This window comes from Ambystoma mexicanum, chromosome 1p, assembly GCF_040938575.1.
Source record: "Ambystoma mexicanum isolate Mex_15411 chromosome 1p, UKY_AmexF1_1, whole genome shotgun sequence".
NCBI classification, from domain to species: domain Eukaryota; kingdom Metazoa; phylum Chordata; class Amphibia; order Caudata; family Ambystomatidae; genus Ambystoma; species Ambystoma mexicanum.
The window spans coordinates 1497055607-1497080335 of record NC_090921.1 but is presented as its reverse complement, the minus strand read 5'-3'; the positions used below and the strand labels follow the sequence as shown (position 1 = coordinate 1497080335).

The 24729-nt window shown below is 49.5% G+C and overlaps 1 protein-coding gene across 1 annotated transcript in view; it reads right to left on the bottom strand.

Moving 5' to 3' along the window:
- NDUFS2 (NADH:ubiquinone oxidoreductase core subunit S2) overlaps window positions 1–24729 on the bottom strand; it is a 502212-nt gene that overhangs the window by 257579 nt on the left and 219904 nt on the right. The window contains exons 7-8 of the mRNA XM_069607180.1: window positions 6245–6322; window positions 6047–6132 (exon numbers count right to left, since the gene is read on the bottom strand). Of these exons, the coding sequence (XP_069463281.1) occupies window positions 6047–6132; window positions 6245–6322 (164 nt within the window). The remainder of the gene's footprint in view (window positions 1–6046; window positions 6133–6244; window positions 6323–24729) is intronic.

Genomic DNA, 24729 nt, shown 5'->3' with positions numbered 1-24729 from the left:
AGAGAAGGTCTGCGTCTGTCGGCAGCTTGACTGGTGTGGACGTTGACAAGTCCAGAAGGTCCGGGAACCAGATCTGTCTCGGCCACGCCGGTGCGACGAGGATCATCCTGCACCGGGACCTCGTGAGCTGGTTGATGAGCCGGAGCAGCAACGACAGCGGAGGGAACACAAAGAAATAGGCCGTCCCAGGGGAACGAGAAGCATCGGCCATGCTCCTCGGCTGGGGAACCTGCTGGCGAACCTCCGGCACTTGGAATTCGTCGCGAAGAGATCGATTTGGGGTTCGCCCCATCATCAGAAGAGTCAATCCTGGCGTAGTTCCCACTCGTGGCACGAGCGCAGCTCTCTGCTGAGTGAGTCGGCAATCGTGTTTTTTATTCCTACCAGATGAAGAGGCACCAGAAACATCCCTTGGGCAGCGACGACCCAATGCCACAGATCCTGGGCTTCCTTGGATAGGGCCGGGGATCTGGTTCCGCCCTGCTTCCGAATGTAGAACATCGTGGTGGTGTTGTCGGTGAAGATCCTCACCACCTTGCCCTTGAGGGACGGAAGAAAAGACCTGAGGGCCCAGAACACTGTGCGGAGGTCCAAGATGTTGATGTGGAGTGACTTCTCCTCCGGTAGCCAAAGGCCTCTCGCGTGAAGATCTCCGGAGTGTGCTCCCCAACCTTCCAGGGAGGCGTCCGTCATCACCGTCACCTGGTGAGCTTGGGTCTGAAAGTCCGTGCCCGCCGACAGATGAGATTGGGTACCCCACCACTGCATCACCTGATGGAACGTCTTCTTGAGAGGGATCCTGTCCTCGAAGCTGCCCGTCGACTGGACCCAGCGGGCATCGAGGAACTCTTGTAAGGGGCGCATCCGAAGCCTGTAAAGGCACACCAGATAAATGCAGGAGGACATCATCCCGAGGAGGGACTTGATCGATCTTACCCTGGCCATGTCCGTGGCCAGCAGACGCTGCACCTTGCCCAGAATTGTCCTGGTCCTTTCCTCCGGCAGCAAGGCCAGCCGCGCCACTGTGTCGAGCTTGGCTCCCAGAAACAGGGCGACTTGCGACGGAACCAGGTGGTATTTTGGAAAGTTGATGGACAATCCCAGGTCCGTGAGCAGCTGGACGGTCTTCGCAGTGTGCTCCACGGCGAGCTCCCTTGGCCTTGCCCGGATGAGCCAGTCGACCAGGTAGGGATAGACGTGGATCCCATGTAGGCGCAGCCGCGCCGCCACCGGTGTGAGGCACTTGGTGAACACCCTGGGTGCCGACTTCAATACGAACGGGAGGGCCTTGAACTGGTAGTGCCGCCCTTGGACCACGAACCTGAAGAACTTTCGGTGTCTTTTTAGAATGGTGATGTGGAAGAACGCATCCTCCAAGTCCAACGACGACAGGAAATCGCCCTCCTCCAGCTGTCCCAGCACGTGCTGGAGGGTGACCATCCGGAACTTCTATGCCTTGATGTACTTGTTCAGTCGTCGCAGGTCCAGGATGGGGCGGTATCCTCCTGTCTTCTTTTTTACGAGGAAGTACCTTGAGTAAACTCCAGAGCCCCGAAGCCTCTTTGGGACGAGCTCGATGGCACCCTTCTTGAGCATCGCCCTTACTTCCAACAGTAGTTGAGGGACGTGATTTTCCTTCCTGGCCACGGGTGGAACGCGAGGGCACTTCTTCTGAAACTCGAGAGCATGCCCTTGGGCCAGGGCGTCCAGCACCCAACGGTCGGTGGAGATGGACTCCCACACGCTGACGAACCTCGCCAGCCGGCCTCCCACCGGGGGGCTTCAGCGGGGGCCCGACCCCACGGTCGGTTCAATCTTGTTTGGAGGCCGCCTTGCCTCCTTGACCTCCCTGTCAACGACGACGAGCACCACCTGACTTGCCGCGTCCCCTGTAGGCTTCCTGGGACGAAGATCTTGCCGCTTGGCAGTACGTGGAGGAGCCATGCCGGATCCCTTGGAGGCAGACAGGAGCTCCGAAAGGATGGCCGTCGTTGTTGTAGCACTCCCAGTGCCCGGGCAGTCTCCGTGTCTGTCTTGATGGCCTGAAGGGACTCTTCAACCGCCTTCCCAAACAGGTTGCTCCCGTAGAAGGGCATGTCCAAAACCTTGGTTTGTACGTCCTGGCGGAAATCCGTCGCCTTGAGCCATCCTCGTCGTCTCAGGCAAACGTTGTTGCCCAACTGACGGAAACCGGTGTCGGCGATGTCCGTTGCCACCGTGATGGCGTGGTCCGAAGCAATCTCACCTTCCTGTAGGATTTCAAGGGCCTCAGCCCTTTTGGCGTCCGGAAGGAAGTACAACAGAGGGGCGATTTTGAACCACAATTCCCTGTCGTAGCGGGCTACGACAGCCAGGGCTTTGGCCGCCTTGATAGTCGTTGCTGCGGATGAGATGATCCGTCGTCCCATCGTGTCCTGCTTCCTGCCCTCGCCGTCCAGCGGGGAAGTTGATGTCGAGGCCGATGCCCGCCCCCCCTAGCTTTCTTCTTTGCCGCCGCCGCGACGACCGAATCAGGGGTAGGTTGCGCCCGAAGGCACAAGGGGGCAGCGTCGGGGACCCGGTACTTCCTTCTCGTACCGGTCACTCTTTGCCAGCGCCGTGGCAGGGTTCTTGAGGAGGGCGAGCCCCTCATCCCAGATGTCATCAAGAAGTGGTACGGCGAGGACCGTCTTCCTTTTAGCCTCGCGCCGTTGGTAAAGGAACCCTTCCTTCTTCTTCTCTTCTGGGCAGAGCTGGAAGAGCTCGGATGCCCTGGAAATCATGGCATGAAAGGATCCAATCTCGTCGGGCGGGGACGCACGAGCAGGGGGCGACGGGGGACACGTCCCGTCGTCGCCTCTGTTGTCATCTGTACCTGTCGTAGCCGTGTCTGTGCCTGTATCATCCCCGTGGGTAGTAGACCGGGGGGAAGGCAAAACAGGCCGCAGAGGTGGGAGAGGTGGCGTGGGATGCGTCGTCGTCCTCTTATGCGGTGGACTTTCTGAAGGACCTGGCTCCGGTTCCCCCGTCGGGTCTGGCTGAGGTACCTCCGTCGGGGGGAGGGGCAACCTTGTCCTTATCTCCGAGCATAAGGACTGAATCGCTGACAAAATGGCCACCGAAGTGTCCTGCTGCGCCGAAAACGACGGGCGCGAGGGCTCTTGAGGAACCTCGTCGGCGACACCGTCGCTCTCGTCGTCGCCCTCGTCGGGATTCCTCCGGTTGGGCTGGGCCTCTTCCACGACTTCGATGAGCTCTTCTTCAGAGGTTGTGTCCGTATCCACGATGGCCACCTGCCCCTCACCCACCTTTTCCAACGAGGACTTCGTGGGGGTCTTCTCAATGGGCCTGAAAGACGACTCCCTCTGCGGTGGCAGGGAGACACTGGGTCCTGAGGTCGCCTCCACTGGCTTAGCCTCCACAGGCTGAGCCAGGGCCGCTGCGACATCCTCAATCAAGGTCTTAGCAGGGTGAATTAAGGCCATCGTCACTTTCTGTATGCCTGGGGCCTTCACCTTGGGGGGAGGGTCCGAGCCTCGCTCCCCCTCTGCCGGAATCTTCGAGATCGACCGGGGCCTCTCCAGAAGCTTCGCCGGGTTCTCGGACTTCCTCTTACCCGAGCCAGAGCGTTGGCTCGTGGTTGTTGGCGCCGGGGAGGATGCGCCCTGCCTGGCAGCCAAGGAGCCCGACCGTTCGGCACTCCCGGTGCCCGTGGACTCGCAGTGTTTGGCCTTTTGTTGGGCCCCCGTCGCCGGGGCGCCCTCACAGGACTTAGAAGACCGCTCAGACTTCTTTTTCTTCTTCTCGCCTGACGGGCTATTCCTTTCCAGCCAGTTGGCGAGACGGAGGTGGCGATCCTTCATGGTCCGCTCTGACATGTTCCCACAAAACGCACAGTCCTTCTCCGTGTGCGTCTTGTCCTCATGGAGACCGTAGAGGCATAACGAATGCTCGTCCTCCTTGAAAACATTCTGAAGCTGGCATCCAGGGCAGGTCCTGAACAGCTTCCCGGGCGTCGAGCATCCTTTCTCCTGGGCCATGTCCGTGGTAGGCCTGGGAACTTCTGGAATCCTCCAAAAGCGTAACTCGACGAAATCTTCACCCTTGAGGGGCGTAGAAAACTTTGAAACGGATCCCCGTTGATCGGATGTAGAAATGGTGGAGCTTGAGGCTCTATTTAACCGAAAAATGAGAAATCTCCTGAAAAAGCGCGAAAACGCAGCAAAAGCTTGAGAGCTACAGCACGAGGACTCCCAACACTTGAACGTGCGGTAAAAATCTGAGGATGGCTGCCAGAGGCGGGGCTTAGGGAGAGGGCAGTCATTGGCTGGGGGCAGTATGACCCAGAGACCAGTGATTGGTTACTACTAAGAAAGACAGATCAGAAACGAAACTGATACCGATACTGATTTCTTTTCTATACCGAGGATTCCCAGCCTGACGACGGGGAATATTCATGAGCATGTGAATCCATGCCAGACCCCATGCTGGAGAAACAGGTAATCCCCTACACACAGGTCAGCGAAGGACAAGGTCTCAGTTCATGACCCTAACATGTGGCCTGCAGGCAGGTTACATATTAGTTTGTACACAGAGGTCAAGACGGCCATGGTACATTCGGAATGACACTCACCACCATTTTGGAACACAGAGTGACTTTAGAGAGAGAATCTAAAATGGTGAATAGACCTAAAATGGTGGCTTACTCAGATCTGAGGTCAAGACCTTGCAACGCGGATTTCTTCTTAAGTGGCTTGTAAGCAGCTTGGCGTAGGCCAATATACATATATTCATATAGTACAGGAGACACAATATGATTTCCCGTTCGACACTGGGACCTGCCCCACTTGAAGATGCGGTCCAAATGGTCCTGCCGAAGTTTCTACTCGTGGCAGGAGCACAATTCCCTGCTGAAGGAGTCAGCAATGGTGTTCTCGAATCCCACCAGGTGAAGAGGAACAAGGAATATTCCCTGTCTGACGGCCCAATGCCACAAGTCTTGGGGCTTCTTAGGAGAGCGCTGGGGATCGAGTGCCCCCCTGTTTCCTGATGTAGAACATTGTGGTGGTGTTGTCTGTGAAGATCCCCATCACCTTGTCCTTCAGAGACGGAAGGAACGACTTGAGGGCCCAGAACCCTGCCTGTAGCTCCAGTATATTTATATGGAGAGAATTCTCCTCGGCAGCCCCTGGCCTCTGGCGTGCATACATCCGGTTTGGGCTCCCCAGCCCCCCCAGGGAAGCCGTCCATGGTGACCTTTTCCTGGGAGTTCTGAAACCCTTTGCCCCTGGTGATGTTGGAGCGAATACCCCACCACCCAGGAGGTTTGGGCTTGTGACTCTTAGTGGCATTAGGCCTACTTACCTTAGCAGTGAAGGGATTCTAAAGTGCTAGGGACCTTATTTTAAGAGGCAGCAACTTTTTCCACTGCTTTTACATTGCCTTACAAAGTTTCACATTCACTTTACTGCCTTCAGTTTCAGATTTCATTTGTTGGGGCAATCTCCAGCTGTGGATGTATAGATGTACAAAGATTTGCTTTGGTGATGATACATAACCGACTTTATATGCAAGATGTCATAAAGAATGTTTATACTTACTAATTGGATTTGAGTGCTCTGTATTTCTCACTGTACCAATACATTGTCCCTCTACACGCCTACACTACTTTGATTATGTTTGGCTTATAAGTGTATGTAACCTTGTTCACAAATAGGGTGGCCTCTCAGAACCCTTCCCCAGGGCTAGTTCTTAAAGCCCATCTTAACAATTTGCATTTGTGATAAAGCCCTTGATGAAGACATCAGTATAATAGTTGGTAAACAAGTCAAGAAAACCCCCTAGGGTCTTGTGCCAGAGGTAAAGATTAAGACTTTCAGTCATGCAAACTTCTTTAGCAAGCGGCAGACTTGTCCAATGGGTCCTTTGCATTCAAACAGGTCCATGCTGTGGATACCTCAACTTGGAACAACAAACCACTGGACCATTAAAGGCATGGAGGAGTGCTAGAGCTTGGTCTGGCAATGTTTAGCAGCACTGACTTAAAACTCCTTTGCTATTAAATTACCTAAAGCCATAGTTCAGAGCATCTTCTGTTGTTACAACTCCAATGTCCACTGTCCGGTTCTTCCATATCCGATTGTTCGTCAGCATCTTTTTAAATGAAAAAGAATAATCACTGTGCTCAGTGTGAATGGAAACTAACAGTTTTGTATGGCCTAATCCAGCAAAAACAAAATGTAAAAGTTTCAGATTCAGTCCTTACCTCTTCTACTTCATCAATACGAATGGAGAAATTTTTTATGAACTCATAAATATCATCCATCAGGCCTATAGGCATATCCTGAGAGAGGGGAAAAAAAACATGTTGGAATATAGAACTCATTTAAACACAATGATAAAGCAAACGGCTGCACGTCAGGAATGGAAATTGTACCACAAAACAGATCTGAGCAGTGCAGAAATTTCAAACTCACAAATACGGGTATCATTGTTTAAGCATCACAAGCACATCGAGGGAGATTGAAAAGTAATTTTCTGATAATCCTAGTTGACTCACAATCTCTCAAGAAGTTAGGGGAGGGATGCTTCTCTTTGTAATTGAGAATTACAAGATGGATAACTAGTATTAAAAGCAGGTAACATTACCTTCTTTGTCATGGTATCTTAAATAGTAATCATAAACGCATTAGCATAAAGCAAGTCAAAACCTGAAGATGGATGGAAAGCATGCCAAACAGTATAACAATATTAGGACAAATGTTAACTTTAGAGCTAAATATACTGAGAACCTCAGAACTTTTTGCTGAACGGGTAGATTATTGTTCCCTATACCTCAGTGAGTGGGTACCTTTTTCCACTCGCAGACCATCTTTATGGGTGACCTTGGTCAAGCCCGTCCAGGCTCCAGAGTGTCTGTCAGGGAGAATTCTCATAAATCTGCTAATTCCCTTCACCTTAGAGACCCCCAGCAACTTTGCTGGATTTTGAGGACTTGATTTTTTTGTACCTGGAGAGTGTGAGAGTCTTTTTTCCCCACTCGCTCATGTATTTTGATGTGTGTTTTACTCTTGTGTTCTTTGATTATGGGGTTTTTAGATAAACTCCATAGGCATCATCTTTTCATGTGTGTTACACAGCACCCTCAGTGCAGTGACACAGGGAAGCCTTTTGGGCTGTCCCAAGATTTAAATACCTTCTCTGGGATAAACTACAGTTTTCCAGAGAAGAACAAGTTAATTCTTACCTTGTAACGTTCTTTCGACGGGATGTTCCTCCGACGTATTCCTCATCTTAGATATCTCCTTCCAGCTCTGCTGGCCTCGGAATTTTTTTTCTCTAGAGGGCGCTGCGCGTCGACGTCCTCCGAGTCGATGTCCCGCGACAGCCGCCGTGTCGACGTCATCCTGCCTATAAAGGCCGCGCGCAGCGTCCGTTGCTCAGTTCCGTTTTGTAGCCCACAATAATACTTTCTGGACTAACTAATCACCCTGAAGGAGCGTAAGCTTCAACAACAAGGGAAGCAGAACTGCGGGGATGGATGGGAGGGTCGATGAGGAATACGTTGGAGGAACATCCCGTCGAAAGAACGTTACAAGGTAAGAAGTAACTTGTTCTTCGAAGGGATTGTGTCCTCCGACGTATTCCTCATCTTAGATAGGCTCCCATAGCAGTATTCTATTATCGGAGGAGGGAGTACTGACTTCACGCCGTCTTCTATTGATGAATAGAATGGTGTACAGCCCTTCCAAACCTAGTCTCTTGACTGGAGGAGGAATCCAGATTGTAAAAACGTGTAAAGGTATGGACAGACGACCATGTAGCGGCCGCACATATGTCTTTAACCGGCACGCCTCTTTTGAGGGCCGATGAAGCTGCAATACCTCTGGTCGAATGAACCCTAAGGTTTTGAGGGGGCTCTTTCCCTGCTAGTTTATAACATTCCAGAATGGCTAGAATGATCCATCTGGAAATGGTCTGCTTAGTTATTGGTAACCCCAGCTTGTGACCTGTGTAACCTACAAACAGCTGGTCTGCCTGTCTTATCCTGGCTAGTCTACGAATGTAAAAACTTAAAGCCCTCCTAGGGTCTAGCCCGTGTAACCTCTCTTCCTCTTTCCCCGGGTGAGGAGGAGGATAGAAAGATGGTAGGGTAATCTTCTGAGTGATATGGAATTCAGAAACCACCTTTGGGAGGAAATTAGGCTTCACTTGCAGGACAACTTTGTCTTTGTGAAATATTGTATGAGGGGGGTTTACAAGAAAGAGCTTGTAATTCGCTCACCCTTCTAGCAGATGTAAGTGCTATTAATAAAACAGTTTTAAGGGTAAGGAATCTTAAGGAACAAGAATGGAGAGGTTCGAAAGGTGTACCCATCAGGAAGGTTAGTACTAAGTTTAAACCCATAGGGGAACTTGGAATGGTCTTGGGGGATAAACATTGGTTAACCCCTTTAGAAACTGTATTATCAAGGGTAATTTGAAATAGGATGGTTCTTCCGCAGTACGCTTAAAGATGGATAGCGCTGCGAGATAGCCCTTAATGGTGCCAACTTGAAGGCCTGAATTTGCCAAATATAGTAGGAAGGACAAAACCATTGGTGTACCACATGAAAAAGGGTCGATATTCTGTTCTCTACACCAGCTGCCAAATCTGTTCCAACGGCAGCGGTATAAAGACTTTGTTGCTGGCCTCCTTGCCGAAAGCAACACCTCCATAACATCATCAGGGAGGTCCCAATCCTTGTACCTCAGCCTTTCAGAAGCCAAGCGTGAAGGTTGAGGGTTTTGATGTCTGGATGGAGAACCTGACCTCCCTTCTGTGAGAGTAGGTTCTCTCTGAGTGGAAGTCGAATTGGAGGGCAGATGGACAAGTCTAGAAGGTCCGGGTACCACGTTCTCCTGGCCCAATCCGGGGCAATTAGGATCATGGTTCGCCGGAATCTTCTCAACCTCCTGATCATTTGAGGAATGACAGGGACCGGTGGGAACGCGTACAGAAGCGGAAACTCCCAGTCGACTATGAACGCGTCTCTCAGAGCTCCTCTCGGGGGAAATTCCCTTGAGCAGAACAGGTCGCATTTCCTGTTTAGGCTGGTGGCGAACAGATCTACCTGAGGGGTTCCCCAAAGGGCGAAGATCTCTTGAAGGACTTCCTGAGCTAGCTCCCACTCGTGGGAGACTGTGTTCTGCCTGCTCAGAGCGTCCGCTGTCAAGTTCTTCTCTCCGGCTAGGTGAACTGCCGATAGAGAGATTCCTTCTTGGATTGCCCAAAACCAGAGCTGCATCGCCTCTCTGCACAGGGGTAGTGATCCTACGCCTCCTCTTTTGTTGAGGTAATGCATGGCCACCGTGTTGTCCGTCATTATCAGGATGTTCTTCCCTTGTACAGCTGGCAGGAACGCCTTCAGCGCAAGTCTGATGGCTCTCAGCTCTAACAGGTTGATGTGTAGTCTGGACTCCGATGGAGACCAACGACCGCTGAGGGTCAAGTCGTTGGCGTGGGCTCCCCACCCCGTGACTGAGGCATCCGTGACTACTGTTATCTCCGGCCAGGGTTGCCAAAACTGTTCTCCTTTCAGAATGTTCTCCTGACAGGCCCACCACTGAAGGTCTCGAGCCACCCTGCCGGGAACCTGAAGAAGATCTGTCATTTTCCCTGAGAATTGTGACCACTGAGTCCTCAGTGCCCACTGGAGGGATCTCATTCTCAGGCGAGCCTCTGGCACTAGGAAAATGCAGGATGCCATGAGGCATAGCAACCTCAAAAAGTCGAAGGCTGGGAGACGTTGGGCATGCTGGAACTTGGTAACCATCTGTAGAATATCTTGAGCCCTCACCTCTGGTGGCGAGGCTTTTCCCAGGGAAGTGTCCAGGATCGCTCCTATGAACTGGAGTTTCTGCGATGGTATCATTTGTGACTTCTTTAAATTGAGGGAGAAGCCCAGTCTGTGAAGGAAGTGGCACACGTGATTTAGCTGCATCTGAGCTTGTTCCGGAGAAACAGCCCTGATCAACCAATCGTCCAGGTAGGGGTAGACGTGAATCCCTTCCCTCCTTAGACTTGCAGCCACTACCGACATTAACTTGGTGAAGACCCTCGGGGCGGAGGTCAGCCCAAATGGCAGCACTGATAGCGAGAGTTGCCAATTGCGAACCTCAGGTATTTCCTGTGTTTGAGATGGATAGGCACATGGAAATAAGCGTCCTGAAGGTCCAGAGATACCAACCAGTCCTGGAACTGAAGGGCCTGGAGGATCTGAGAAAGAGTGACCATCTTGAATTTGTCTTTTCTGAGGAATTTGTTCAGTTCTCGCAAGTCCAAGATGGGTCTCAGTCCTCCGTCTTTCTTTGGAATGAGAAAGTAAGGGGAGTGCCAGCCCTTGTTCCTCTCCGCTACAGGTACCGGTTCTATGGCACCTTTCTCTAGCAGGTCCCAAATTTCCTGCAAGAGGAGCGGATCTGGAGTTTTCTGAGAGCTGATCCCCCGGTGGATGACTCTGAGGTATACGTAGGAAGGGCAGGCAGTAACCTTGGGCAACTGTTTCCAATGCCCAAGCATCTGACGTGATAGCCTGCCATACCGCCAGATGTTGAGTCAACCTGCCTCCTACAGGTGTCCTGTGAGGGAAGTCCTCAGAGTGGTTTTGGGGCGGCAGATGCCGATGGTAAAGAGGTACCTGCTGTTGCTGCGGCTTTTGAATATCTACCCCGTCCACCTCGGGTAGTTCTTCTTTGACCCCTTTGAGCCAGTCGTCCTCTACCTCTTCCGAATGCGGAGTAGAAGCGAAAGGACTTGCCCCTCGCAGAGGTTCCTGAGGGACGAAAAGGAGTCCGACGGATTGCAGCTCCTAGGGATTTTGCTGCTGCTTTTGAAGTTTGCAGTTTCTCTAAACTGTCATCCGCCTTTTTCCCGAACAAAGAAGAGCCATCGAATGGCATGTTCAAGAGCCTGGCTTGCACATCTGGGGAAAAACCAGACTTTCTCAACCAAGCGAATCACCTGGTTGATGTACTTGCCACCATTGCTCTGCTGATACTGTCAGCCGAATCAATGCCCGTCTGGAGGGATTGACACATAGCGTCTTTACCGTCCTGTATAATATTCAGGAACGCATCCCTTTCTTCTCCCTCTGGGATGCAGTCAGCCGCTGTAGAAGCACACTCCCAAAGTGTATGGCTGAACCTAGCAAGGGTGCAAGTAGCATTAACAGATTTTAACGCCATGCTACATGCTGAAAAGACTTTCTTTGCCATAGCATCATATTTTTTATCGTCCCTGTCCTGTGGGACGGTAGGATAAGCCGTCTTGACATCGGTAGAGGATGCTGCCTGTACCACCAGACTTTCTGGGGATGGCTGTTTAGACAAAAACTCTGGGTCTGTAGAAGATACCCTGTACTTTGTAGACAGTTTTTTATTTACTGCTGGTACTACATCTGGGGTTTCCCAGTTTGTCATGATCTTTCTCTGAAGAGCTTTATGAAAAGGCACCACAGGATCCTCCTGTGGCCCTTTGTCAAGAATATCCGTGAGGTCATCTTGTTGGAAAGATTGTGAAGGTGCAGACCACCCCATGAACTCTGTGATCCTGGCCATTAAGGCTCTGTAGGGGGTTTCAGCATGCTCCCCTGGATCTGGCTTAGCAAACTCCACCTCAGGGGAAGTGTCTAACCCACTTGCCTCATGTAAGGAATCATGAAGATCCTTTAACCTGCGCTCTTCAGAGGAAAACTCCTCTCTAATTGGGGTTACAGGTCCCTGTAACTCAAATGTGTCTTCCTGTTCAGACAATTCACCCTCTTCCAAAACTGAGGACATAGTTCTCAGTTGTTCTGAACTCATAAAGGGAGTAAATCCCATTTCCAAGGCAGAGGGTGCCGAACTTGTCATTATCGGCCTCGAAATGTCAATGTCGTCGACGTCGAAGGCTTCGAGCGTGGCGTCGAAAACAAAGGCGGAGGCCTCGAAGACCTCGACAGAATTGGAATTCTACTCGACAATCTAGACGCCATCGACGTCGAGGACCTGGGGATAGTCACTGGATGTGTGGTAACCGTGAATTTTCTTGGCGTCGACAACGGTGTCGAGTCGACAGACCCGTGTGTCGAAGGTCCCTTCGACAACGGCGTCAAAGACATCGACGTCGACGGAACCCTCGTCAACTGAACCTTCGAGGAAGGTTTGGGGGTCATAGTCCTACTCGAGGGACGCGCTCGAGAGGTTTCCTTCGCCGGGTACTGCGTCTCGCAGCGTTTTTGACCTTCGGGTCTTTCGACCAGAGCATAGCTCTCGGCAGTCTTCGAGGGGGCGAGGCCGCTTTCTCGAAGACGCTCATCATATTTTTTCGGAATTCCTCCCATTCAGCCCGGGAACTATGTTTCGTGGGGCAAGGGATTCTTTTTGGCGAAACAGAGGAAGAGGAAGACGGAGAAGGGGATCTTCGACGTCTCCTCTTCGAGTGCTTCGATCTCGAGGAGTGATGAGACCCACTCCGAGACCTGGAGCGCGAATGGTGACGAGGAGACGAATGTCTCGACTTCGTCGAAGAAGAAGCTTTAAAAGTCTTACCTTTCTCCAGCTTCCCCCTACGCTCCTTCAGGGCCTTAGCTGTCATGGACATACAGTCCTCGCATTCCGAACAATGGTGTTCAGCTCCCAAACACCACAGAAAAACTCTGTGAGGGTCGGTCAACGACATATTTTCCCCACAATCTCGACATTTCTTGAAGCCGGATCGAGGAGTTGTCGGTTCCGACGAGGAAGCCATCGAGTAACTCGAGGTAAATAGGATTAATCTGACTAAGAACTGAGCAACGGTATTCCGAGGCACTGAGTAAGCGTGGAAAAACGGATCTGAGCAACGGACGCTGCGCGCGGCCTTTATAGGCAGGATGACGTCAACGTCGATACGGCGGCTGTCGAGGGACATCGACTCGGAGGACGTCGACGCGCAGCGCCCTCTAGAGAAAAAAATTTCCGAGGCCAGCAGAGCTGGAAGGAGATATCTAAGATGAGGAATACGTCGGAGGACACAATCCCTTCGAACGTAAAGTTAAATTGACTTTGCTAGTCTTTTTAAAATCCTAGACCCAGCACACACTATCCTACAATAGAGTGCTGGGGTGGGGGTTATCTAGTATCCCCCATGTCTAGAAACTTGTGTAGCAGTCAAATGCTACCCTTTCCTATCGAAATGGCTGGTGGCAGTGGTTTTACATCGAACTACCATGATTTATCCCGACCGCAAACACCAGTAGTTTGTTGCTACACCTTTGGCAGGCTTCAGGGCTGAAGACCACCTCTGGCGCCCAAGTGTCTGGGGTGGGCAGGAAGTGAGGGATGTGCCCGAAACTCCCTCTGCTTAGTCTCCTAGGAGACCCAAATGCACTCTGGCATGATTGGCTCGCTGACTGTCCGGCAAGGACAGCCACCCTGCTCGGCGAGTAGCAGGTAGGCTGGAATGAATGTGAGAAAACTGTTTAAAAGGCTAGTCTCTTGGACTAGAAGACAGAGTCGACCACTGGAACGAAAGAACCAAAGACGAGCTGGAAGAAGACGGCTGCTGCAACTACTGGATCGTTGGTTTGCCCGGTGGAGCCCTGCTGCAGGTCCGAATCACCAAGTTCACCTCGACAGAGAAGCCCGTTTAAGGACTACTTCTGTCTTGAGTTGGTCCCAATCACCAAGTTCACCTCGACAGAGAAGCCCGTTTAAGGACTAATTCTGTCTTGAGTTGGTGGGACCAATCAACTCGTAAGCCATCCGGATACCATTCTCGGTGCTTGTTCGGATTAACCAGGCGGAAGGACACCAGCATGGGTGCTTGAAGGACAGCAACTGGAATTGAAGATTTGCCAATTTGCCAGCTTTGCGACCAGTCCAGGAGTCCCCCGACGTCCTCCCTCTTGTCCCCACGACTGAGGCTCAGGAACAGAGAGATCTGCAGGAACTGCCAGGAACAGAAGTCTTCAGCTGCATCATTTTCCTTCAAAATAAGGTACTGTGAAAACCAGACCGAGAGAACTTATGTCTCATTGCCAAAGTTTGTGGAACTTTGGCAACTTGCAGTCCTAGTCAGCTTGTGACCCAACAAACCTTTCTTCCGTTAACTACTTCTAAGAACCGTGGCAAAGACTTTTCCTTTTTAAATACCAGAACCGTTTTTACTTATACAAGACACTAGCCCATTGACTTTGGCCTACCTATTGCATTGAATCAACTTCTCTGGTGTACTCAAAACTATTTGCACTGCTTTAAAGTAACTAATAAGTGTCTATCTGAATACTTGTCATTGTAGACCTTTGTGTAACACCCTTACAAGGTCACATTCCCTCTTGAGATGAGCCTGGCTACTCGGCTCGCTACCAAAAACTGTGTCGTTAGACTTATACCAAAGGTTGGTTTTGCTTACACCTGTAGTCATAGTTGTGTGTAGTGGTCCCAGAGGGTACTTTGCCCAACATTTGTGAAGGCAGGAAGCAAGGAATGAGTCCAAAACTCTGCAGCACGTTGTCTCCCAACCTTCCTGCAAGAATCCAATTCAAACTGGGAGGCTTGCTGTCCTGAAGGACGGCCAACCCCCTAAGATTGTATGTTGCACGTCTGTTTCATTGGCTGGGTTAGTGCATAAAAGTCTGATTCTGGAAGCTGAAGTGGTAGTCGACCACTGGACCTGTATCCGAAGTGGAAGACGAAGAAACCGCAGCTGAGATGGTTTTCAGTGACCAGGAGGGCCTGCTGTTACCCTTCCATTAGGCAAGATTGTATACAGTACCCTGTGGGAGACTGCAGCAGACTTTGCCTCTTGGCAATAGTTAACCCAACCTTTGGTATAAGCATGTACTACACAAGTTGGTAGAGTGAGTGAGCAGTCAGGCTTATCTCAAGAGGGGCCAACGTGAGCTGTAAGGTTATAACAGAGTTTTTCACAATGACAATTATTCGAATAAATACTTACACACAGGGTTTCTTGATTAAATCATTATTAATTCATTTAACAGTCAGTTGAATAATCCTTTTGCAGGGAGCAATCATAACACAAAATATACTTCAATAAATACACAGTTTCACTAAATCAGTCGATACCCATTGGGGATGGCACAGAGACACTTCCTATGCCCTCAAGTGACTTATATGACTAGAACACTGTGGACATTGATCAATGGCACATTTAGAGCAATACTGAGTGGGAGATTAAAGGAAACATTTTTGAGGGAGAAAATATTGGATAAATATTCTTAAGCAGGTAAGTACTTTTTGAACCTACCAATGCAAAGTAATTTAACCGTTTCCTGCTCAAAGGCAAAGCACAAAGTCAGAGATAAGAGTCTTTCCGGCAGCCAGTACAGCCAATGTTAGTTGAGCAAAAGTCTTGGTGAGCTGAAGCACTTCTTGTAGGTAGGTAAAAGGCCTTGCACAACGTTTTAGAAATCTTTGTAGAACATGGCATCACTGTAGGGCCACACGCTGGGAGGCATGTGAGGGGCAAAGCTGCAAGCAACTTTGCAAGGGCAACCAAGACAAGTCAACTGAGAGCTAGCAAAGCTACACAACAAGAGGTAAGTCCCCTAAGTTTTACATTACCTTTGGTTTGAAGAAAACTTGATCCAGCTGGCTTCCGTTCCTGTGTAGGTCAGCAGATCCTGTGTTTCTGGTCCTCAGTCGTGGGGACAAGGGGGAGGACATCTGGTGACTCCTGCACTACGAAGGGAAAGTCAGCGGCAGCAGTGGGCAGACTTCAGATCAGCTGCACTTTGTGGTTTCAGCTACTTGTGGCTCTCGCAAACAGCACCACTGCGGTTATCGGATACCTTAATGGACTTTCCTCGCATCTGGGTTCAAGCACTCTGTTGAGGTGACTCAGACTTGGTTAGTCCTGCTTCATGGGAGTCCGGAGGATGTTCCTTGAGCTCGGGTCCAACTTAAAGGCAGTGCACTCATTCTGGTGTTCATCTCCCTGGCAATCGGTTCCTGCAGCAGCAACGGAAGTACAGCCAGCTCCGATAGGATGTTTAGATGAGTTCACTTTGGGGTTGATTGGCCCTAGCAACCCAAGGGGAGAATTCTGTTGCAGGGCTTCTCTACGAGTCGAATTCGGAGCTTCAGCAGGGCTTCACCAGGCAAACCAACGGTCCAGGAGTTTCAGCAAGCGTCTCTTCCAAGTTCATCGGATTCCTTCATCCAGTGGTCGATTATGCCTTCCAAGCAAAAAGCCTTGCCTTTTATGCAGGTTTCTCCCATTCATTTGCAGCCTAGCTGTCAATCACACAGCAGGGTGGCTGTCCTTGATGGACAGCCAGCCAGCCAACCACCTTTGGGTGCATTCTTGCATCCAAGGGGATTAAGCACAGGGAGTGTTGGGCACCTCCCTCACTTCCTGCCCCTGCAAGACCCGGTGGATTCAGGGGCGGGCTTCATTAGTGAATCCTGTCAAAGAGAAAACAAACAAAGGGACCAAACCTGGTTTGGCACGCAGAGTAAATCTCAAGGACCTTTCCAACAAGAAATGGTGAAAAAAGACGACCAGGGCCATTTTGACAAAATGGGCCCCCTGGGTGTGTTAATGCAACTGCAATTGCAGCCGCGGTAAAAACACACAATGGTAGGAAAAAGTAAACCACTGCTACCAGCCATTAATTGTAGAAAGGGTAACAAAAATATTACATGAGAAACTATACAAAGGGGATACTAAGTAACCCCCTCCAGCACCCTATTTTAAGATAGTGTGTGCTGGGTCTAAAAAGTTACAAGATGTAAAGTCAATTTCAATTCACTGCTCTTGGAAACAGTTTCACCAAGAGAAGGAATATAAACCTTTGGGACATCTAAGAGATTTCCCTGTGTCACTGCACTAAAGGTGCTTTGTGTCACAATGTAAAGATGATGCGCAAGGAGTTTGTAAGACTCCTAAGTCAAAAGAAACACAGAGTTCACATCACAGAAAAATACAAGAGAGTGGGAAAAAGGCCTCTCTCTCCAGGTTGGAAATTAAAAGTCCTAAAGTCCAGCAAAAAGAGCTGGGGATCTCTATGGTAGAAGGGAATTAGCACATTTCTGAGAATTCTCCCCAACATCTTCCTTCCAAGTGACCTGGGGACTCTGAAAACGACAATCCCTAACCAGAGCCTGGTGAGATCCACTAGCCTGAAGAAGAGCTGCAGTTTGAGCAAGCCCACGTCGTGCTGCAACCTTGGAGCTGCAATACCCCCAATACCCTGGGACCTTGTGCTATAGTGAAGTACATGGTCTTCAGAATTGAGCTGAAACTTTGTGGCATCCTGCTTGTAAGGCAAGATCTGGTGCAGTACCCTTTGGGTGCACTACAACAACCTTGGCCTCCTGACAATAGGAAGCCAACTTTTGGTACAAGTCTGTACTACATAGGTTGGTAGTGTGGCTGAGCAGCCAGGCCTATCTCAATAGGGGTCAATGTGAGCAGTAGGGTGGTTACACAGAGATTCACAGTGACAAGTATCCAAATAAAAACTTACACACAAGGTTTCTTGATTAAACAATTATTAATTTAACAGTCAGTTTGAATAAGCCTTCAAAAGGGGCAATATGATAGTAACACAAATACACTCCAAAATACACACACTCAGTTTCTCTAAATCAGCAAATAGCCATTTTGGATGGCACCCAGACACTTCCTACACCCTCAGGTGATTTAAATAGCTAGGGCATTAATATATCACTGGTACATTTAGAGCAGTACTGAGATGGGTGTCAAAGTAAAGAGATATTTAGAATAAGAGAGAGATCACACATATATTCTTAAGCAGGTAAGTACTTTTGAAACCCCCCAAAGCAAAGTACCCCTTTCCTGGAAAGAAGGTACCAACACACAATCGGAGGAGAGAAGAGTCATTCAGGGAGCCAGGCCAGCCAATGTCAATAGGGCAAAAGTTTAGGTGAACTGAAGCACTTTGTGCAGGTAGGTAAAAGTATTGCACAATGTTTTTAGAAGTCTTTGTAGAAAAAGTAGAATCAATGTAAGGTCACAAACTGGGAGGCTTGTGAGGGGTAGAAGATGCAAGCAACTCTACAGGAGCAACTAGGAGAAGTCGCAACTGAGAACAAATAAGGCTACAAGACAAGAGGTAAGTTCTCTTAGACTGTACGGTACCTTTGGTTAGAAGAAATGGTTCCAGCTGGCTTGTGTTCCTGTGTGGCTCTGCATATCCTTTTGATCCTGTGTCTCAGTCGTGGGGACAAGAGGGAGGCATTCTGGGAACTTCCACACCACAACAGGGTGGTCTGCGACAGCAAAGGGCAAGCTTCAATTCAGTGTCACTTCGACGTTTCAGCTCCTCGCGGCTGACAGCAAATCGCAACACCGCAGTTCTCGGATACCACTTCAGACTTTCCTTGCTTCTGGGGTCCAGCACTCTGTTGAGGAAGTTCAGGCTTGGTCAGTCCTGCTTCAGGGAAGTCCGGAGGTTCTTCCTGGCACTCAGGTCGGACTTAAAAGCGATCCACTCGATTTGGTGTTCCTCTCCCTAGCACTTCGGCTCCAGCAGCAGAAGTACAGCCAGTTTTGAGAGGATGTCCAAACAAGTTCACTTTGGAGTTGATTGGTCCCACCAACTCAAGGGGAGAAGTCGTCCTTGCAGGGCTTCTCCAGTCGAGGCGAATTCAAAGCTTCAGAACAGCAGCAGGGCTTCACCGGGAAAACCAACAGTCCAGGAGTTGCAGCAGGCATCTCTTCCAAGTTCTTTTTCGGATTCCTATGTCCAGTGGTCGACTGTCTTGCAAGCCAAAAATACTCTTTTATGCAGGTTTCTCCTATTCATTCCAGTCAAGCGGTCAATCACACAGCAGGGTGGCTGTCCTTGCCCGACAGCCAGCCAGCCAATCACCCTGCGGTGCATTCCTGTTACCAAGGGAATGAAGCACAGGCAGTTTCGGGTACCTCCCTCACTTCCTGGCCCTGCCAGACATACTGGAGCCATAGGCGGGCTTCACTTGTGAATCCCGCCAAATACAAAATGAACAAAGGGACCAAACCTGGTTTGGCGAACAAAGTAAATTTCAAGAAGGACCTTTCCTGTTGATCCTTAGTGCAAAATCCCTTCCAAAGTCCCGTCTTCCGTCTTCTTGACAAAGGAATCCATCAACCAGGTTTTTGGCTGCAGATCCTGAAGTTTCCACTGCAGCAACTCTTCTTCTGTGCTGAGGTACTGTGTTGGCTGGGGTATTTACTCACCTTATGCCTTTGTGATTCTTGTGTAGCTTTGTTGGGAGTCCTCTCATCCAGTTCACTCAGGCCCACTGCTGGAATCCTCCAAGGGTGTCTTCTCAGATGTACCTGGACTCTTTCAACCTCTCTGGTGTAATACTCAACTGATTAAACAGTCTTACTTAGACGTTTGCTTATTTGAGTCTTCCTGAACTGTCTGTTGGTTGGATACTAGAGACCTAGCGACCCTCCACCCCCTTCTGCCACTGAGACCACTCATGCTCCAAGAATAAGGGCAAGCATTTCTAAGGATTGGGTCGGTTGCCTAGAAAAGAGTGTTTACAAGTGTACTTACTTGTAAAGGAGTTGGTTGGTAACCAACTCGGAGTGAGCAGTGTGTGGGAGGAAAGGTTGTTTGGGCCCCCTCCCCTCCATTCCTGTCCCCAAACGCACACTATATTCGTCCCCGGCTTGCCATCCACCTCTGCCCAAAGGTGTTAGGCAGCCTCGGGACGACACATACAGGTGCTATATCTGTAAGCAGTCTGATTACCAACTCCATTTTGTATGAGCATCGGCTCCATTTTGTAAATACTCCAGCAGGCCTCACAGAAACGCCAGCCTGCAGGCCTGCACCTCTCCCCTAGGGCCGCGCACAGTCAGCCTGTTAGTCCCCCTTCTGCCTCCCCTCCGGTGTTTCTGCGACTGTCCTGTTCCCACAAAAAGCTGGGCGCGAAAGGTTACAAACAAAACATTGTATCTCGCGCCTTCCTGCCAGCATCACTGCCCTGCAAATGACCGGGCCAAGGCCTGGTTTTGGAAAAAAAACATCCATCTCCACAAACCTGCTCAGCACCCACAGACCCCACTCAAAGGATATACTACACAAAACCTCTACCCTCACCTCCCTTTCGATGTAACAGATGCCTGCCCCACAACTGCGTACCACTCAGTATCACCACTGATACTAATCCGGCCTTTGACCATATATTTTCGTTTTGTACACACGTGTGATAAAGCTGCTTTTATAATATCTAAAGGGATGCTTGACAAATGTGTTAGCTAATTGATTATAGTAGGTAAGATATTTGGGCCCACGTATCTTTGTTTTATGATGTAGGTCAATTGCCTTTACGTAATGCATGCACATGTGAAGATGGTAGATGTTAAAATAATCATGCGTCATAATCTTGTGTCATGGTGTAAAATGTATGGCCCATGAAGCTGACGGAAATAGAGCAATCCAGTAGCAGAGCTGACATTATTATACCCATGCACCTTACATATATGAAGATATGGTCTGGGTCATAACCAAAAGCCCTCCCCTTCCCATTGTAAAAGAGGCCATGAAAAATGTGCTCGAACTCCATTTTATTGTATATTTCTAACTTCATTATTTGAACTAGGCCACACTCTACCAGCCACAGGGCCTTCTCTCCCTCCCTGGCCGCGCCGCGCACAGCGCGCACAAGGCCCCTACCTATTCTCTCTGTCCTCATGACTATGCTGCTAAAGGCCCATTTCTCATGGATGTCTAAATGCAACAAATGTCTCCTCTTATCCTTCCATTGGGCCCACGTGCAGCATTCAGCTCCATACCCCCTGACAGATGACCACCCTCCCATACCTTTCACCTGGCCAGTGATTCAGGACAAATGTATATAAAAGCAACATGTGAAATATTTGGTTTTCTCCCCACCTGTCAGAATGCAAATGATTGTCATTTTATTGCACACTTTGAAGTAAGGTTTCGATTAGAGAGGCAGTATCAATCACCTCATCCAGAACCACATCACCTTCACCTCGCACTGACCAGCCCAGCTGATACACGGGATTGTCCGCCTTCCCGCCAAGCAGCCATCCAATTGCATGGGAGTTGCCCCTATGAAGAAATACTGGATCTGCGGCTTCACCAATTGAAATGTAACCTCCGTACTATATATGATTTCGTCACGGAGGACGCTGTAACCCTTTTTAATGCAATGACAGTGTATTGTTTGGCAGAGCGCTCTCTGAGTAAGCAGAGTTCTGATAAACTCTTAAACTCACCCGCACTTGGTCTTGGTCTCATTCCCTACTGGGGTGTGTCCATTACTCTCATTGGGAGTTTATTATGGTTGTTTTTTATTTTGGGGGATTGCTCACTTTCATTTGGTGACCCCTGGACGTGATTGCATCTTTCCGTTCCTTCTGACACAAGATGTCCCCCAGCCACAGCGGAGACCCAGGGTGCACACCCTCAAGAGCTGCCCGACAAGGGCAACCGGTACACCTTAGACGTGCGCACGCAATAGGACGAGAGGGTCAACAGGTCCCAGCTTTGCAAATACCCACCGTACCGCTCGCCGTAGCGGGGCACGGCCATTGAGTGCGGGGCGGCGCCTTGACAGACCGGGTCCGGAGGATCTCGGATCAAGACGGACATGTATCAAGTGCGAGTGACATTAAAAGACAGTAGGGGTACGGGGAGACAAACGGTAGTTTAAAGAGTGTGGTAAAAGGACATTTGGGATTGAACAGAGGAAACAAAGGGGAGACGGTCCATCGAATATAGGGGGAACTCTGGGTTTAATTCGATTCTATTTCTTTCTGCATATGGCCATTAGGACAGCTAAGGAAATCACAAGGTGAAAGGGGGTACAGTAACCTAGCTCCGCGAGGGGGTGGAAGGCGGCGTCGCATAGTACTATCTTGACTAGTACAGGATAAAATGAGGAAAATAAGTGGAAACAGGAGGAGTCTTATTTAAGGAGACGACTCGGAATAGTATTTAGAAAAGCTTCCTCTTTTTTTTCTCGGGGGGGGATCCATAAGGGACTAAGAAAGGGTACAAGCGGCGGTACGAGGGGAGATTATTTTAATGGGTAGAGGGACAAGTAGGGAGGATTTTTGTTTACATGTTAAATGTGATGTGTCCAAGTCCCGTGGTGTATAATATATGTTGTTTAATGTTTGCTGCGCGCTGTTTTGTGACCAAGTATTGAAAAAGGTGCAATTACAAAGATGATTTGAAACATGCATTGCTAGAGATAGTGTAACAGACAGCGTCTAATCAAAGGTATTGTCATAAAGGGTGATATAAGAGGTGGGGAAGTATTGTATCCTATTGATCGATTGTCTAGATCTGACATACAAAGAAAAGAAAGGTATTGATGGAATAAAAATGGGTGCAGAAACACCACCCTCACAAATCTGTCAAAGTTTGCCAGGTTACGCAGACAGAATTAACAAGTATCAGGACTAGTGGATCACAAAATTGAAGGGGGAAGTTTTGCCCCAGATACGGCCCCAAGGGGGGGGGTCATTTCATAAAAGTGTTCTAGATATGGTAGCAACATGTTTGTTCGTAAAATACAAAGGAAAACAACTCCAAAACCCAAGAGAAATGTTGGATTTGTGGAGACTTTTTGTACCCCGAACAAAATGAAAGGGCAGGGTGCATCTCCCCGGGCAGCAGGTAGCAGTGAGGGGGAAGGGGAAAACAAGGAGATGGGGGTGGAGGTAGCACAGCTGTACCCACTCCTGCCAAAGCCAGCGCCAGCTGAGGGATATAGTGACCCAGTGTATGTGTCAAAGCCCACGTCACCCCCTGCACCTTTACCAACAGCCCCAGCACCGCCCCCATATGATCTCCGAGGAGCAGGTGCGTACCCCAGCTATAGTCAGAGCAGTTCACTCAAGACCTTGACTCAAGATTAACAATGGCCCGAACAGAATTGTCCCGACTAAGAGGAATATGAGAACAAAGTTGCTCACCCACATCCAGAGCAGAAAAAGTTGGAAAAAGGGAGAAATATTGTTCCGAATAAATGACACCCCACAAGAATAATAGAAATAGACCAAGTGGCCAGTGAGACAGGTGCAGAAGGTGGGGACACGGCATCAGACATGGAGGAAGAATACTGGTGCGACATAGAAGAGCAAGAAGAGGAAAGGGGACTGGGGAGTGCAACAGGTGGAGGGCCTGCAGGAATAGAACAGGAAGGATGGCAGTGTTAGGGAAGAAGGGAGTAAAGATAAGTACAGGAACGATAAAGAATAAATTACAACTACCCCTGATACACAGAGAGGCGGGAAGGCCAAATTACGTCCCTTGGGCCCAAATGGACAAAGCCAATCTGTTAAAAATGTTACCCCTGCTCTCAGGAGGAGCAAGAAAGTGGATATATGCATTCGAGGAAAACACTGCAGGGGTCCCCCTAGCAATCGGTGATGTCAAATGTCTGTTGGTGTCTGCGGTAGATGACTAAGCTAACAGGGTGTGGGCAAAGGCGGGATTTCCCTGGAATAACACTATATTGTGACCGTCACGATGGGGCATCATTTAACACAGTAAGAGCAAGAGTATGGGATGCCCTGAGAGAGACTTTTCCGGATACACCAGATTTACAGTCAGTGATGCAAAGCACAATGTGGGAGGAGGAAGATGCGATGGCTTACATTCTCCGGGTGCAGGAGATGTGAAGAGCAGAGACAGGCACGGCTTGGGATCAATCTACCTCCCTGTTTTATTTTATAATTAAGAAGGCTCTCGAAGGAGGTGCAGAAGGCTCTTGATAAAATAGCTGGGATAGAAGCCAAGGGCTGGCCAGAGATAGAGTATTATAGTGCACAATTGTAAAAGGATCAAAGAAAGAGAAAATGAGATAACCCAAAGGAGACTGGCAGATGAGGTCAAATGAATACAGACAAAACTAGTTAAGGTCACAGCAGCAGAAGCCACCCTCCCCACAGAGAAAGGGAGGAGGAGGAAGGGCCAATAGCTATACAGGCAAGGATGGCAGCGAACTCGGCAGGAAATAGACAGAAGCAATGGGCTGGTGAGGAACAATATATATGGAGGGCCACAATGGCACGGAAGGAGTGCCCGAGGAGGAAGAGGTGGGTACAGAGGGAATGGGTGTGGAGGACAAGGCCCCAGGAGGACGACAAGCGGCATGCTGGAACTGCGGGAGGTGGGGACATTTTTCAAGAGAATGTCGAGTCGTCCCATGGGCCCTTATCAAAATGAGCAACAGTATGGTCACCCCCAGCCAGGTAGCCAGTATGGATTACCTATGGGTGGTTCCAGGAGAGACGATCAACGGTACGCAGACTAACAGGGCACACCCACAAAACACACAATAAAGGGAAAAAATATCCCCGGCCCGCGGAAATCCTTTTGTCACCACAGCAAATGGTGCACCAGCACCTCTCAGACGAGCTGCAGTGGTAGGAGGCAATGTTTTTGACAATTGTGAAAAAACTAGATATTCAGCATAGGACAGCCCACAGAGAGCACTTGCGTGTCCAGTACTATCAATGACCCTCAATGCAGCCGAGGAACCACTGGTAGGGGCGGAGATAGGAAATAATTCATTTTCATGGTGGATTCGGGAGCAGAAAAATCATGCCTAATAGAAGGCCGATTTCCTTTGTCAAATCATAAAATTGAGATGCTGGGGTTTTTTGGGGCGATGGTCGAGGTTCCATACACAGAAGAATTGGAGGTGAAAGTAGGAGGGAAGACCGTGCGAGCACCCCTATTGTACTATGAAGATTCACCCATAAACTTATTAGGGAAGGACCTC